This window comes from Rhipicephalus microplus, chromosome 3, assembly GCF_043290135.1.
Source record: "Rhipicephalus microplus isolate Deutch F79 chromosome 3, USDA_Rmic, whole genome shotgun sequence".
In the NCBI taxonomy this organism is placed as follows: Eukaryota; Metazoa; Arthropoda; class Arachnida; order Ixodida; family Ixodidae; genus Rhipicephalus; species Rhipicephalus microplus.
The window spans coordinates 216,917,124-216,934,507 of record NC_134702.1 but is presented as its reverse complement, the minus strand read 5'-3'; the positions used below and the strand labels follow the sequence as shown (position 1 = coordinate 216,934,507).

Sequence of the window (17,384 nt, the reverse complement as noted above, 5' to 3'; positions counted from 1 at the left end):
TTAAAATGACACACCACGTAGGCTAATGATGCCATCAAAATTACACCACAAATATTTTATATCACCCCACCACGGTGGTCTAGTGGCTAAGGTACTCGGCAGCGGATTCCAGGTCGCAGAATCGAGTGCGCGCTGTGGCGGCTGCATTTTCGATGCAGGCTGAAAAGCTGTAGGCCCGTGTGCTCAGATTTGGGTGCACGTTGAAGCCCCCAGGTCGTCGAAATTCACAGAGCCCTCCACTACGGCGTCTCTCATAATCAAACGGTGCTTTTGGGACGTTAGCCTCATATATCAATCGAATATTTTACATCTATGACGCCATCACGTGATCACCCCTCCTGTAGACAGCGGCCAGTTTTCGCGTTTGAAGAGCTATTTGAGGCTGTCGCTGAAATACGAGATTGTCACAAGGGCTGTTGTATCCAGTTCATGTACATTGCTGAAATTTGTGGAATCTTTCTCAGCTTCACTTCACGCTGTGTATGTAACGTAACAAGCCCACCGAAAAGCATTTATCAACAAGTACTTGATTATACGCTTACTGGCATATCTAGGTACTAACATATCTGTCATGGACACCATTTTCAGTGTAGTCACGAAGCAGAACTTTCGGTGCCAGGACCGACACTCTTTCCAATTCCAGAGAATACTCATTATAAAAAACAACGACTTTCCGTTGGTTGTTCTCTCGATCTTCGTACACGACGGGATAAACTTTGGTGCTCTCACCAATGGGTTTTTTGTTGTCGCTTGCAGCTAGAAAGAAAGGAAGAGAAAGAGTGTTTTTATTTGTATTTCAGAAAAGTATACTCAAACGGAACATCCAAGGTACATGGTTTGAAGCATTACAAAAGAGCGCCTGATTTTAAAAGACCCAGGACATTTTTAGGACGTAGGATTACTGGCCGAAGCTTAAGGGGTAAAGGTAGTGAAATAACGTTATTCAAGTTTATTTAATAATAATTTGAACGATACACGTCTAATGCAGTACAACAATGGTAAATGGTGGCGAGAAAAAGTGTGAATGCCTGGCAATGAAACTACGCTGACGCTGAGAACGTTACTACACAAGGCTCAGTAATATTAGACACAGTCAATACATGAATTTACTTCACCTGCAATAAAATGGTAAATGCAGCAGAAAAGAAAAGATATACGAGGCACCTATACGTTCTCACAGCAAAGAAAAATAAGGGTTTCCAAATACAAAACCGTGGTAGTAACTACTCGCGATCCAGCTTAGCCAACGTGAATCCATTTCACAGATCTCATGGAATGGTTATCCTTTATGAAACCTTGCTAGAAGAACCAATTGAGCTTTGCTGCAGGCCTACCTAGTTTTGTCGCAGTCGTGGATTCAGCTCTATATCCCGGCATGACCAAATAAAGAGAGATAAAAAAAGGAAAGGCCGGGAGGTTAACCAGATCTGGTTAACTTGGCGTCAGATTTGCTACGCAGCACTGGGAGTGTAGAAATATGGGGCATGAAAGAAGGGGTACATAGACAGAGAGAAAAAAACAACACTCGTGCATTCATGAGAAACGAAAAACATGCACAGAAAAGGCGTTCTGGCTAATATCGTTCGAAAAGGCCGGTCGATCGCAAAGAGTTCAGTAGCGCTTTCATAGCCTTCCTTTGTGAAGTTGTATCTTGTCAATAATGTAGATATATTTCCTCTGAGAAAGGTCGTTTTGCAGAGTGCTTTGCGAAGGTGTAGTCTTTGTCTACTATACTATAGGCAGTCACATAGGATATGTTGCATGCCATTGCCGCAGGCTGCGGTGTCGGCCGTACCAATGCGGAAAGCGTAGGCGTTGTTAAACGCAAGCCCGATCACAGCCTACATAATATGGTCTGGTCTGCTCGGCAAAGCCTCGACGGGACTTGAAGACTTAACATTGGGTCAAGCGAGGGCAGTCGGGCATTCTTGAAGTGCGGCTGATTCCATTAGGTTGTGGTTTGCTGGTGAGCAAGCCAGCGGAGCTTTCGCGCAGCATATGTCCTAGAAAGTGGTAGTATAGTAGTAGTTTATGACCTTCTGCGTCACGCGAGTGGGCAGCTGGATCGGCCCGTTCATTGCCGATGATCATGCAGTGACTGGGTAACCACTGAAATGTAATTTGGTGCCCTTTCTCAGTCAGGTGGTGGTGACCTATGCTATCTCTAGTACCAGCTGCTCCTGTGGTCAACGGCATAAGGCTGATAATACAGTCTGCAGTGCCGCCGTCGAGTCGCAGAAAATAGTCTACTTGCGTGTAGATTGATAAATGACAAAGTGCAACGGGGTACGAAGTGCTTAGAAATCTGCTGCCCTTGATGCTGTTGCGAGGAATGTTTTGAATTTAATCGCCGTGACAAACCTAGGTATCATGACTGCTCCGGTTGAGCTGTTCGGCTGGACCAATCCGTCAGTGTATATATGCATGGAGTCTTGGTATAAAAGAAAAGTAGTGTGAGCTGCTTAAGATCCGGTGACGACGAATTCGCTTTTGTTCTCGACGCCATTGGATTGGATAAACTTTTATTTATTGGATAAACTTTTATTTTCTCGACGCCAGGTATTGTAATAATAATGATTGGTTGAGCGAGGCACCATGGCGGAGTCTCAGGTCTAGCATCAGATGAGAACGAAGTTGGGATCGACTCGCCATGCATGGTCCCTGTTTTGCAGTAAGATGTGCGTGGTCGTTGCACTAGTAGAGAGGCTTGGTGATGTCGAGGAGTTCGAGCAAGCTGTCGTATATGTGTCCTCAGCACTTCAACATTATTGTGGGTCTTGATGAGGTGGTTCCATGTGATGGCGATTGCTGCCGCTGTTGATGCACTTAGGGGCAAGCCTAGACAATCCGGAGTGCTCAAGCCTGAACAATTTGAAGCATTCGTATACTTGTTTTACTTGCGTTGTTTAATGCAGGTAGGCTGTACCTAATGCATGCAAGGAAAAGAACTTTGTTTAGTCGCAACATAACGGCTGTGGACATTCCCCAGTTATTTCCAGTGAAGAATTCGAACAAATGGCAGATGCCTATCAGCCGCCTTTTCATGTATGACACACGTGGTCTCCTTGAGAGGTTTCTGTCAATTATAACGCCTAGAAACTTGTGCTATCGGAGCTAACGTATCCTTTCGCTGTTTATCAGAAGGCCATAATTCTGAATCTGTTTGCGCGTAAATGCCACAAGCGCACATTTCTCAGAGAAACTTTCCAGACCTCATCTACAGAGGTAAATAGCGGCTTCAGTGGCAGCTCTCTGAATTTGCGCTCGAAGCTGTAAACGTGTTACTGCAGACGTCCGAACGGAGATGCCGTCTGCGTACATTGAAAATCTGACAGTACTTGGCAAATGCTCACCGAGAGCGATTAGCGTCAGGTTGTATAGTAGAGGGCTAAATACGCCACTCTGGGGAACACCACGGTGGTTGTAATGTAGCAAAGTGTCACCTTCCTCGGTTCTCACAGAAAAGGATCGCTCAGGGGGATAGCTGCGTAGCCACTGAAACATCCACAGCAATATTATCGTGGTGGCATGGTTCCGCAATACCACTCCAACTAGGGCCGAACCGGCCACTATAGCGCTAGCCATCGGTACCCGGTTCCTTAGACAGGTCTGTACAGATTCAAAGGCGGCCGCCCAAGCCAACCTGACAGGTTCAATTTGTAATGAGACATCGATTCTGTTGCAATGGAAGAGTGATGGAGAACACGTAGTTCCCCGCTCACATGGGTGAGGGGGCCCATCCGTTCATCCCGAATGCCAACAAGTTGGCCCATGCCCGAGCACGAGGACTAATCTACAATGGCTGTGTTCAATTCTGAGACCACATCGTAGAGAGCCTACACTGATAGCCTATAAGCCAGCATAGCACCCTTGTTGTCCGAGAATCGTAACCTGCCGGCACGACTTCTACGTGACGAGACGAAACCTCGCGTTGAGAAAACTAAGATAAACAAATGTAACTGTTTCATAGCTCATTTGTTGTTAAAATCTAAAATAAACTGAACGTTACTCATACTGAGTGCCTGTAAAAGCGTCTGCTTGTGTGCGGACGACTGTTCCGGAGAGATCCGAGCCATCTGAGCGTTTTCCTCAGACGCCATCTTGTTTGGACAGCAAAGTAGCCTGCATCGTAATTTTTTACGATGCGGTCTTCTCTAAGCTGTCTGTTTTACCGGCTACGCAAGAATTGAATTGGGGCTTAAAATGGCAGCTGTCTATTTAGCTGTCTATGTAGCCGTATACGGTGAGCAGTGGAACACACCTTATGTTGGACTTGCGACAAAGGCCAAGGGGAGATGCGGCGTTAAGATCCCCATAATGAAATAATTGGACGCGCAAACCAACAGGACACAAGGGAAGAGAGAAACATGCGCCGACAGAAACTCAGTTAATTCAGAGAAGAAATTATATACCAGAACGAAGAGAAAGAGAAAAAACTTGGGGGAAAGGTTCCACCATGATCAGATGTCGTCCAGAAACAAGGTGTCATCCAGATCATGGTGAAACCTTTCCCCCCAGTCTTGCTTCCAATTACTTCAATATGAATTTGTACCAACTAGCTCGCCTGTCAACCCTTAAGATCCACTCCTCACCTTTATTAAAATTTGCAGGCACTACCAACTCAGTGGGCGAAATTTCTCATTGCCACATCTCAGACTCATGAGGCTTCAGTTCATCAAACGTTGGAGTCTGTGCTCGAAGCTGTTTGTACGTCGGGGTTAACGTTGAAACGAGAAAAGTGCCAATTCACGTACGACCAACAGAATTTTTCGGCCACGTCGTCTAAGCCGAGGGTGTCCTATCTGTTCTCGCAAAAACTACAGCCATGGCCAGCTTTCCGAGACCGAAAAACAAGCAAGCTGTGCAAAGACTACTGGGACTGTGCACATCTTACAGGGTGCATCGTGAACAACTTCGGCAAAAGCGCTGAACCACGCAAGCGCTTGACGAAAGATAGTGTTCTGTTTTGCTGGGGGAAGCGCAGCAGAACTCGTTCTGCGAACTACAAAATCGCGCACAACGCTCTCCGGTGCTTGCACATCTGTACGACTCCGCCAAGACAGAGAGAGCCAGGTATCCTAACCACTAGACCATGCCGGAAATGCCAAGACAGAAATGCACAAAGGTGCAAGTGACGTGGACCTGGATACTGTCCTCGAACAAGTGCAGAACGATTGCCAAGAAGTAATCGCTTACTCTAGCTTCAGCTTGTCAAAAGAAGAAAGCAACAACTCGGCCTGTGAAAAAGAGTGCATTGTCACAATATTTACACAGTGTGATTTCAAGTTATGCAAGCTAGATGATACTTATGGTTATTTGAAAGTGTTCTTTTAACTGTGCGTTATAAGTTTGGTGGAAGTGCTGGGTGTGATGCCAGGCCCCTCTCGAGTGACGAAACACAGTTCAGAACCACTCCGACTTGGATCCAACGAGCTGACACCTGTTCATCAGCGCTGCAGTCGACGCCTACGTGGTAAGGGTCCTGAATTTTCACGTTTGTCGACTTTCCTTCAAACTCCAGCGGCTGTGAACGAGTACACAACTGACATGACAGCTCAGGTCATACCAGCTTACAATATAGTGAATCAGCCAATGCTACCAAACCTTTTCATGTGACAGCTACGAGGACGCTGAGGACTGACTTGAACACCTTGAACGCGTCACCAAGGCTAACGGATATGAGGCAGATCGCAAACTTGGAAGTGTTTACTTCGCGCTAGAAGGTAGTGCACGAACATGGTATGAAAACCACGAAGCTATCTTCCAGTCGTAAAATGACTTTCGATGGAAGCTGCTCGCTGCTTTCCGGAATACAGACCCCAAAGATAGATCCAAAACGGCGCTCCAGACAAGAAATCAGAGCAATATTGAAAGTGTGGCAATGTATGTGGAAGACATAGTTCACCTATTCTGCCAAGTGGATCCAAATGTGAGCGAATACCAGAAGCTGCGTCATCTGATGAGGGGCGTGAAGCTAGAACTTTTTTCCGGAATAAATCGGAGCTCACCCCGCACCGTCGCATAGTTACGTTCCGAGGTGACTACAATTGAGAGGATGTGACAAGGATGAGCAAACGTGTGCAACCGGGATGCCATGATTACTCCCCCGGACGTATTACCACCAGTTATCGGCCACAGCTTGGAAGCACTACGTGAGCTAGTGCGGCCTGTTGTGCGAGAAGAGCTCCAGAAACAGCGCCTTGACCATAACGCTCTAATGATATTGCCTCTGGCCGACGTGATCTGTGAGAAATTTAGACAGGTGGTACGTGAACCTTCGAGTAACGCACAGCCAGAAGCACCGCTACAACAGCGGCCGAGAATTACCTATGCCGATGTGCTACTACGAGGACCTCCAGGACGTATGGACGTCACGGCCGCTGCAGCTTTGCAGCACCCGATGCCGCCGAACAACCTGCGGCCACACAGTGGGAAAGCTGGTAACCTCTACCGAACGTGCCACTACTGCCAGGCCGGGCTACGTGGTTTTCCTTTCAATGCACCTAGATCACAATATGGTGAGCGCGCCTTCGAAATTAAGGAATATCTGTCGAGTCGTCAAAGCTCAAGTGGCTCCGAATGACACCAACTTCAAGCAACGATCATGGGGAGGTATAGGTCGCCAAGCCCCCGAATTTCAACAAGCTCCCCAAGGCCTCATTCCCCAAGCCCACGTCGGAAAAACTAGAGTCAGCGACCTGTGGAGGCAAGGCCGCTGTCGACACTGATGCAGAAAAAAATTCTATCGCTGACTATGAACGACGACCTATTCATAAACCGGTGTTTAGATAGTGACGTTACTTTATATATACGTGTGTTTGTTGACGGCTACGAAATTATCGCACTGGTAGATACGGGCGCCGATTATTCAGTAATAAGTAGCGGGCTTTCTAAAATATTGAAGAAACTGCTGACTCTTTTTAAGGGACAACAGGTTCGCACAGCAGGAGGGAGCTCGTCGATCTAACTGGAATATGCACAGCAAGAACTAGAATACGGGGTTTTATGTACGTCACCAGATTAATTGTGATACCGAATAGCTCAATAGGCTTGCTTATCGGCATAGACTTCTTGCGAGGTTACGGTGCTGTAATCAACTTGCGAGAATCTTCCGTCTCATTTTCGACTAGGCACGCCAGTGCTACATCTGAAACAGAAAACGTATATGACCTTTGTATTGCCCATGATAACGTCATGGTGCCGCCAAGATAGAGCATATCTGTTGCTGTAACCAACGAAGCATTCAGTGAATTCGAAGGATTTGCTGTCAACATTGCCTTATTACTCTGAAAAGGGATCTGCATGGAATGACGCCTTGTTGGGTTACGTGAAGGATGTACGAATGTTTTGCTTACGAACTTTGGAAACGAGGTGCAGCGCGTTGCAAAAGTAACTGTCGTCGACAGTCTGAATGATTTTGTCCAGGTTACGGAGCTATGCACTTTCGAAGTCAATGAATCTGATTTACAAGACGTGAAGACTGCCCTTGCAGCCATCGACGTCGACTCAGGGCTACTACTAAGTCAAAAAGAACAAATAGAGGGCCTTGTGAGGGAATTCGCCAAATGTTTTTCGTTGTCATCTAAAGTTTGACGCATTCCTATCGCTAAGCATCGTGTCATTGTCGAAGAATCAGTGAGGCTAATATACAAGCATCTTTACCGAGTGTCGCCAAGAGAAATAGAAGAAGGTGATGGTATGTGTGGTTTAACGTCCCAAAACGACCATACGATGATGAGAAACGCCAGAGTGGAGGGCTCCAAAAATTTCGACCACCTGGCGTTCTTTAACGTGCACCCAAATCTGAGCACATAGGCCTACAACATTTCCGCCTCCACCGGAAATGCAGCCACCGCAGCCGGGATTTGTTCCCGCGACCTGCGGGCCAGCAGCCGAGTACCTTAGCCACCAGACCACTGCAGCGGGACAGAAAGAGAAGCTATTGGTAATGAGGTTAAAGAACTGCTCAAGGACGATGTAATCCAGCCTTCATCAAGTCCTTGGGTGTTACCTGTTGTCCTTGTGAAGAAAAAAAATAAATATTACGTTTCTGTACTGATTACCGGAAGCTCAACGCCGTTATCAAACGGGCTGTTTATCCTCTTCCGAGAATTGATGACACACTGGATAGGCTGCGAAAGGCCAGGTATTTTTCCTCGTTGGATCTGAAAAGTGGATACTGGCAGACGAACTTTGACAAGATAGATCGAAAAAAGACAGCGTTCGTAACACCGGATGGTTTACATAGGTTCAAGGCCCTTTGGTCTTTTTTCAGCGCCCGTCATCTTCCAACGAATGATGGACACCGTGCTTTCAGGTCTGAAATGGCAGTCGTGCCTAGTTTATCTCGACGTTTTTCTAGTCTTCTCTGGTAACATTGAACAGCTAACATTGAACAGCATTTGGAATGGCTTCGGGCCGTGTTCACTGCTATCAAGTGAGCAGACTTGACGATAAAATCACAGAAATATAAATTCTGCGTCCATGAGGTCTTTTTTCTCGGCCATGTCATCAGTGCAGATGGCGTTCACCCAGACTCCGCAAAAACTGAGGCCATGGCGAAACTTTCGAAGCCTAGAGACAAAAAGGCTGTAAGGCAATTTTCAGGTCTCTGCGCCTATTACCGACGGTTCGTGGCAAATTTGTCACGAATCGCTCAACCACTGAAGCGGCTGACGAAAGAAGACATTCCTTTGGTATGGCATGACAAACAAGAGGATGCCTTCAATGCACTACGAAAGTGTCTTCAAAACCACCCTGTTCTGGCGCATTTTGGCGAGGAAGTGAAAACTGATATCCACACGGATGCCAGCAATTTGTTTCTTGGAGCCACACTCATACAATAGAAAAACGGACAAGAACTAGTCATTGCGTATGCCAGTCGCACTCTTTTAAAAGCTGAGATGAACTACTCGGCAACCGAGAAAGAATGCTTGCCATGATATGGACTATCAGAAAGTGTCGACCGTGTTTATATGGTAGGCCTTTTTGAGATATCAGCGACCATCATTGGCTATGCTGGCTAGGTAATATCAAGGACCCATGTGGACGGCTTACAAGATAAAACGTGCGATTACAGGAGTACAATATCACGCTTGTGTATAAGTCTGGTCACAGGCACAGTGATGCGGATTGCTTGTCTCGTGCTCGGTTCACCCTGCTGCTTCTACTTCCACTTAAGAAAGGGAATATATTGCTTTCTTGGGGGCCGTTACACGGTCTGAGACAGCACATACTCAGCGATCCGACCCTGAGCAACTGCTGTTGGTCAAGTGCAGAGAAGGGCAGTCTGCTGGTGTTCCACGAGCTTTTGTCCGCAGTTTCTAGCGTTCGTCCTTCACAACATCCTGTATAAAAGGAACTTTGATAACACAGCGACATTCCTGCTTGTCGTTCCTTCACTTCTGCGACCAGAGATTTTGGAGGCTTGCCACGACGATCCATCAGATCGACCGTTAGGAGCAAGCATTACGTTAGCACGTATCTGCACTATATAACATTGGCTGAAGTTGCTCAGCTTTGTGTGACACTATGTCAGAAGTTGCAGAAACTGCAAGAGACGTAAAACACCACCGTTAAAACCAGCAGGTCTTCTTCAACCGGTAGCACCACCAGAGGCCCGTTCACACAAGTGGGAATGGACTTACTGGGCCAATTTCTGACGTCGTCATCAGGAAAAATGGTAGATAATAGTTGCGACCGACTATCTAACCCGATATGAGAAGACAGCGTCTATTGTTAGAGGATCAGACGTTGAAGTAGCTGAATTCTTCGGCTCCAACATCGTACTGCGGCATAGAGCTCCAAAAGTGTTGATCACTGACTGAGGGACTAAATTTACTGCTGACCTGACGAAGGCTATGATGAATTGGACGCACACCAGTCATAGAAAAGCAACGGCATATCATTCTCAAGCGAATGGTCTTACCAATGGCTAAACAGAGCGCTTGCTGATATGCTGTCGATGTACGTGGATATAAAACACCCTACATATGATAAAATATTACCCTATGCAACATTCGCCCATAACACTTCTATGCAAGAGACAACACGGATGACGCCAATCCAACGTGTTTTGACCGGACGGTAACGACACTTTTAGATGCAAAAATACCTATTGATTAGACGTCAGAGAATGACTATGATGTTCACGACTGCATACGAAGAGCAGAAGAAGCCAGACAGCTGGCACTATATGCTATTCTCCAACAGCAGAAAACCGACACGCACCTATACAATCTGTGACTAGTCCAGTACGCACCAGGAGACAGAGCATGAGTGTAGATTTCCGTACGAATACGTGGCCTATCAGAAAAACTACTTCGCCGCTGTTTCAATCAGTGCAGAGTGCTGCGCCGCGTCAGCTCGCCCAACTACGAGGGTATGCCAGAGGGACAAGATATTTCATCACGACGGTGGCATCCACGGAAACTGTGCATGTCGTCAAGATGAAACTGTATTACGACAGGCAGTGACACATCGGAACACAACGCTGTTCGACGTTGACTGTATCCGTGACAAGGTATTATAAATGACCGCCATGCAACTAGTTTGTCACAAGCATCGGGACGATGCACTCTTGAAAGGGGGGCAATGGCACAGTGTGATTTCAGGTTAGGTGCTAGATGATACTTATGCCAATCGAAAAATTTGCGGCGCACGGGCATGCGGGACCTAGCAGCACGCGACCCGCAAAAGAAAGAAGAAGTGAGCTCTCGGGACTGCTAGGAGATTTTGTTCGAACTGCTTTATTATTCTCGGGCACAAGTTCGCCTTACCTACGTCGGTCAATTAAATGGGTTCTTTTAACTCTGCGTTACAATGTCAAAGTTTCACCCGTTGGTCTGCGGCAGGCCATTCGAGGTGGTAACGGCCCAGCATACGTTACGCTGGCTCGGAAGCTTCAAGGATCCTCCAGGCCGCCTTGGGCGATGGAGCCTACACCTGCAAAAATACGACGTCAATATTGTCTACATTTCCATCAGGAAACATTTGAACATCGACAGCCTATCACGCGCTACCGTTGATCTGCCGCCAGAAGACTTCGAAGAAGACACCGCCTTTTTTGGCATCGTGACGGAGAGCGAACAGGCCACTCACTAGCGCACCAATCCTGAGTTGCACTTCGTGATCTACCACCTCGAAGGACACAACATCATTGTGCCAAGGTCTTTTAAACGCAACTGCGCTGCTTTCTGCCTGAAAAATACAGTGCTCGTGAAGAACTTTGACCCTACGACAACAACAAGTATCTCCTCGTCGTTCCCGCTAGCCTCTGTGCAAAATCTTCATAGCGTGCCACGATGGACAAGCATCAGGGTGCCTCGGCACGGCACGCACACTCGGAAACATCAAGTTAATGTACTGCTGGCCGCGTCTCGCACTTAACTTCACCCACTACGTCCGGAGTGGCTATAACTTCTAGCGTCTAAAAACGCCTCCAAAGAGACCCGACAGAATTTCGCAGCTGTTTGCCTTTCCTTCGGGCTTTTCCGGCGCATGCGCATGGACGTTCTCGGTTTCTCCCCATGTCATAATCTGGAAACAAGTGAACTGTCGGAGCGACAGACTACATGAAATGCTACGCAAAGACCACATTGCCGACCTGCGCAATTGTGAAAGAAGTCGTCAAATTAATAATCTGTTGCAGCATGGAGCCCCCGAGGCCCTCATAACATGGCAATGACTGCAGACCAAGCGCTAACAGAGCGCCTGAACAAGACAATTGCGGTATGGTGTCCATGTACTTCGACGTTGAACACAAGACATGGGCTAGATCTCTTATGTGCCGTTATCGTACAACTATCCAAGGAACTACGCACATGGCTGCATTCGAGCTTGTCTACCTACGACAACCAACGACGAAGCTTGACACCATGCTGCCACACATCGAAAACGACGATATCAACAGCTGTCCAGAGTTACGTGCAACCTGCGGATAAGGCTCGAAAGTTTTTTCGAGTGCGTAAAACGAACAAACAGCTAAGAGATGCCGCATGGTGGAACCTTCGGCGCTGAGACGCCGACTTTAGCCTGGAGAATTTGTGTGGGTCAGACCGCAACCTGACGCCGCGGACTCAGTGAGAACCTCCAGTGGTGGTATTTAGGACTGTACAAGATTCGGCGACGTCTTGGTCTATTCATCTGAGAGGTTCTCCTCGATGGTGTCTTCGGCACATTAAAACGACGCACGTGAACCGAATTCATTGAGGTGGTTCAGCTCAAGCCTTATTACACCAGGTAATGGTTTCGTTGGACTGCATCATTAACATTGGTTGGATGCTTCTTTAAAAGGGGGAGGGCAATGCCACGATTTATGCCTCAAAGTTTGTTCTAGCGTTTTGTGGCACACGTACGGCGCCGCCAGACTGTCTTACACGTGTTTGATCCAAACTGCATGTTTCCTTTTTTTCTCCTATATAACACACTAGCTTTTTTATTTTGATGGGAAGAGTAAGTCACCTTGTCGCCAATATGCTGAGGTAATAAGTGTCACACAATGGTTTCAGATAGACTAACACCGCTCCTGTCATATTTTTCCGCAAATGCTCACCTGAGCACGTCATTTCGGTAGCTGCTTCTTTGTAATTTTGTTTGCCTTGTTAGGAGCACAACTTCACTCTAACAAACCTTGTTTTGTGAATCCTGTGACGCCTTGACAACATTCATACATAACAGCGGCCACAACGCGGCTGCAAAAAAGAAAACGAGGGCGAAGTCTGTATTGCTTGATGCTTGACTGGCGCCATCTTGCTCACCGAGTTGTCTGCAGCGTGAATAGGTTAATATAGAAGTTAATCGTAACATTATCGGTGGAGGATGACGACTTCCGTACTTCGATGGAGAAGCGCAGCGATCGCAACACCGGCGACCCCTCGACTGCTTCAACTGCTGGTACTTCTTCTCCACTACCCTATTCAGCCGAAGCCACGACCTATATCACGCTTCCGCACCTCCAGGATCCCGGTACTTTCTCCGGTGACGGCACCATCGATGTTGACTTTTGGCTGAACCGGTGCGTGTGCGTCAGTGCTACTCAACGCTGGGATCATACGCTCATGCTCGCCAACGTGCTTTCCTGCCTCAAAGGCGCTCCGCAAACATAGTTTGAAAGCCATGAAGCCAAAATAACGAGCTGCGATCTCTTTAAAGCAAAGATCCACGACCTGTTTGGTGATTCATGTGGTCGTCAGCTGGCTGCGAAAAAGGCTTTAGCCACACGGCGCCAGTCTTTTACCGAATCCTATGTCTCCTACACTTTTGATGTTTTGGCCCTTTGTAGCAAAGCCGACGGTGCACGTCGGAAGACGAGAAGGTTTACCATGTCTTAAATGTACCCTGCAACGCTTTTTGAGCATGGTCAGAAAGCGCAGCCGATTGGTAGTAGAGGCTCTTGAAAATGCGTGAGCCAAATATTATAGCGCCGCACGCAGCCTCAAATTCACAATCAATTATCGAAGTCAGCAAAAAAGCGCTTTCTCTTCTCTCGACAAATGAGAGAAGACACTAAAAAATAACTCGTAGCGAGCCCTTCTATCAGCCATTAACTGATTTGAACATGGCACGCTCGGTCGTTACAGAGATCACCGCGGGAGACTATGATTTGTCCACGCGTGCACACTAGATCACAATAAAAGAGGTGCGCATTCAAAGAAAAAAAATAAAAGAAGTGCTGAAGGTTGCGAAGCAGGGGTGACGTATCTTCTTTGCGCCCTAAATTCCTCTCTGCTTACGTTCTAGCGCTTTTGTCGTGACGAGACGAGAGGAGAGAGAATGCAATGGCAGCATGCGACAAATCTTTGTACCTCCACTCACATTGACGGATTTTAAAATTTTGCGGCCTTGAATTCGTAAGCCAAAAAGCTCTTCCAGTAAAATAATTCCATGTTTACTTGACAAAGTGTTTAAGGGCCCCTTTAAAAAGGCATTGCTGGTGATGCTTTCAAGCTGCTGGTTTCTAACTACGTTACAAGCATCGACGCATTTCTTGAAAAAAGCCGACTTCTCGAACAAGTGAAAGCCCACCCCGTGGTTTAAAGCACCGTGCGCCTTTCGAAAACGGTGGCTGCTTCGTGTGACGACGCCTTCCACCAAGCCCCTTGATGTCACAACCTCACACGCATCATTCGTTGAGAGATCGAAGCAGCACAACCGGTGGCCCCGCCATTTCCGACGCTTGAGCCTTTACCGACCATGATCTATTGATACGGGCCATCGTTCGTTAAGAATTATCGAACGTCGGCCTCCATCCTGTTCCTCCCACATGCTCTGCTGAGCCTTTTTCTTGTCCTCCTACTGCTCCTGGCCTTGATTCTATCTATTCTCGACAACGCAATTCGATCGAATAGCAGTCCCTTGATGACAGGCCCCCATGTTTCAACTATCAACGCGTTGGTCATATGGCTCACCACTGCCTCATACGCTGCGCTTCACCATCACAGTATGCAGCTCCTCTCACGCCACTTCTGTCTGCCAGTCGTCCGCACTGCTTCCTCCACCGATGCTGACCAAATTCTCCGCTCTTGCCGCACCTCTGCCAATACATCCCGGCGACCGCTCATGGTCACCTGCTCTTCGTCTGTCCCGGTCGTCCCCACAACGCCGTGCTGCCTCCCCGACCTCTTCGTAGCACCTCCAACCGGAAAACTAGGTCATGCAGGTTCTGGAGGTGGAGCTCCATTGGTGATCTTAGCAAGAACTCCTCGCTTAACGTTAACGATGAACAAGAACCTTTTCAACGTTACTCCCGACAATGCTCGTGTGAGCGCGTTGATAGATACTGATGTGTCCATTATGAGTGCTACGCTTGGCCGCTGACTTGAAAAGTTGTCACGTCCACCCTCAGCCAAGCTGTAGAGTTGCCAATGGAGGAAATGCAGTAATTCTTGGCATGCGCTCGGCCCGAGTCTCTATTGGGGAGAAAAGCACTGCCGTTATTTTCGCCATTATTGAACATTGCCCTTATGAACTCATTCTTGGTATGGATTTTCTAGCCACGCATTCTGCTGTCCTAAACTGTGCAGCTGGCTTTCTCTACTTCGATTTACCTCCCCTTTTCGACTCAACCAGACCAACGCAATGTTGCTTGCCGCACATGATTCTGACGATTACTAGAAAGCACGCCACCTCCCGCTTGTCAACTTGTCACTTCCGGGCCAATAGTGCCACTCTTCAAGACGACAACGTCGAGCCTTTCACAGTGGACAATTGCTACAGCTCAGTCGTTGGTTCAACCCTATCACGTTCTTTCGGCATCGACATCTAGCGGATGGTGTCATGGGACCTGTCATCGGAGCAAACTGCAGAGCTTCGCCACGTTCTTGAGGGCTTTCATGGCATTTTCGAAGATGTTTTCTTCATGAGCAGAATACGCAAGTTTTCTTTCGCTAATACCGCTGCGTTTCCGTTTCACAGGCGCATCAACTGATAATTCCATAGCGTGATTGCCGGCACACTTGGTGAATAAATAGGGCAAAACGCAAAAAATGTGTGATGATAGCTTTGTGCACCAGATCCCACGTAAAGACTCTCTCAGACTACACTGTAAAATATTTTATAGAAACGCATCTCGTTTGACGAAACTTTATTTCGACAAATGAAATGCTGGATCGACATTCCCTTTCTTCTGCAAAGTGTATGGTGCACTCACACCAACTGTTGGAGTCACAAAACATTTGTTATTCCGAAAATTAGTTTACCAGAGTCGGCGACGTTCAATTTTGTTGTTTAGGTTTTTCTTTGCACACTACATAAAAATATTAGGTACATTTTAGCATGATATATTACCACAAAAAGTAGACCATCCTTACCGAGTGCTGTCATCCAAAAGCAAATGTGCAGAGCAAACATTCTGGCGCTCTTGTATAAGTGATGCACCATCCAAGACGAGCTTTTAAGCTTTGCGTAATATCAAAGACGCTAGATCTCGTGCTCCTCCGTTGACGTCGACAGACGATGGTGGCCTAAAAGAGCACAATCAGTCTGAGGTAGTCATACTTTTTTAGGAAAACTAGCCTGGACCAAAAAAAGCATGGACAGGCATTCCGGCTTGTTATTCTACCGCAGTATATTTCAGTCATTTTCCAAAAAGCCAGGAGCTTCTGTGAACTCATATGTACCTGCCTTTATTGCCACTGCAGAGAGCAAAAGGTTCATTTATAGCTGGAAGTTACTTTGATTGATAGACTCCTCAGATGACATAGTCGTGCTTGAAGATCCACGCAGCTGACCGCATAAGTTGCATGGTAGCTTTGTACAACATGTTATTTATTTAAAATGAAACTTAATATCTAACAATATGAACATATACAGCTGAGGGCTGTTTACTCAGCAGAGCTGTAACGCCGGTGACGCCGGAAATAATAATGCGTGTATACCTGTCATAAATACGAATAATAGCAAGAGCGCCAACTATTGGTCCCACCGCCTGCGATCATTCATCCTGATAGCTCACGACGCCTTCGCCCTTCAACCCACAAAAGGTCTTGAATGCGAAGAGTAACGACTTGAGCACGGCAACAGAAACCGGCTGGCGGCCTAAAATGGAAAATAATGACCCCGTAACCAGTTGTGTGGAGAAAACAGTTGATATGTAGGATTACCGAACAACAGCGCTATCCACGACACAGCGAAATGCACAGCGTTCACTAAGAAGTGGGTTTTTTTTATTGAACATGTAAAGCCTATATGGGCATGTGCACAGTCCTACAGGCAAAAGCAGCCATAGGCGTGTTAGCCGGAGGGCAAAGGAGGGTATAACAAGGGGGGCCCCCAAACTGAGAAAAGGTATAGGAGCTGAGCCCCACTCTCCCCTTTAGACAGTGGACACTGTTGGCGGCACGCTGGCCAAACCAACAACTATGGCGAAGTTTTGCTTCACTACAGTGATCACTCAGTTGTATTAGGGGGAAATGGAAATCTCAAGAGGAAATGTGTCAACATATTGAAAGTTTTCGAGCATTTCTCCTATGACGGTTTTTTTTGTAGGCTTTTTGTGGTGCAGACCACCTATAAGATGCTTTCTCTCTTGGTGTTGTAGCTTGCCGAGCAGGGCAGAGCTGAACAGATGCCGTATACCATTACAAGTCCTGTTCACGCCTTCATCCTGCGGCTGCTGTGCCGGGCCGACACAGCTGCAGACGCATATGGGCAAACCGGTAAAAGCACTTGCTGCTTAGGGATAATAGTGTTGTTTAATTGAAAAGGAATTGAATCACCGCTGTTCTGTTGCAGCTGCTGTGAATCGACGAGCGTGAAAAATATTTTTAATGGTTTAGTTTTGTTCTACCAAAAACGCGATGACTGTTCAATTTTTCGGAGTGCCGGAACATTCGACCTTCCAACCTGGAAGCGTCGAAGGCGCTGCTAATGTTTCTGTGGCCAAC

General features: G+C 47.1%; 1 protein-coding gene across 1 annotated transcript in view; it reads right to left on the bottom strand.

The window, feature by feature from the left end:
* LOC119170208 (venom metalloproteinase BumaMPs1) overlaps positions 1–16,063 on the bottom strand; it is a 176,902-nt gene extending 160,839 nt beyond the window's left edge. Inside the window, exons 1-2 of the mRNA XM_037421300.2 lie at positions 15,810–16,063; positions 563–756 (exon numbers count right to left, since the gene is read on the bottom strand). Of these exons, the coding sequence (XP_037277197.2) occupies positions 563–756; positions 15,810–15,879 (264 nt within the window). The 5' untranslated portion in view covers positions 15,880–16,063. The remainder of the gene's footprint in view (positions 1–562; positions 757–15,809) is intronic.
* Between the last annotated feature and the right edge of the window lie 1,321 nt (positions 16,064–17,384).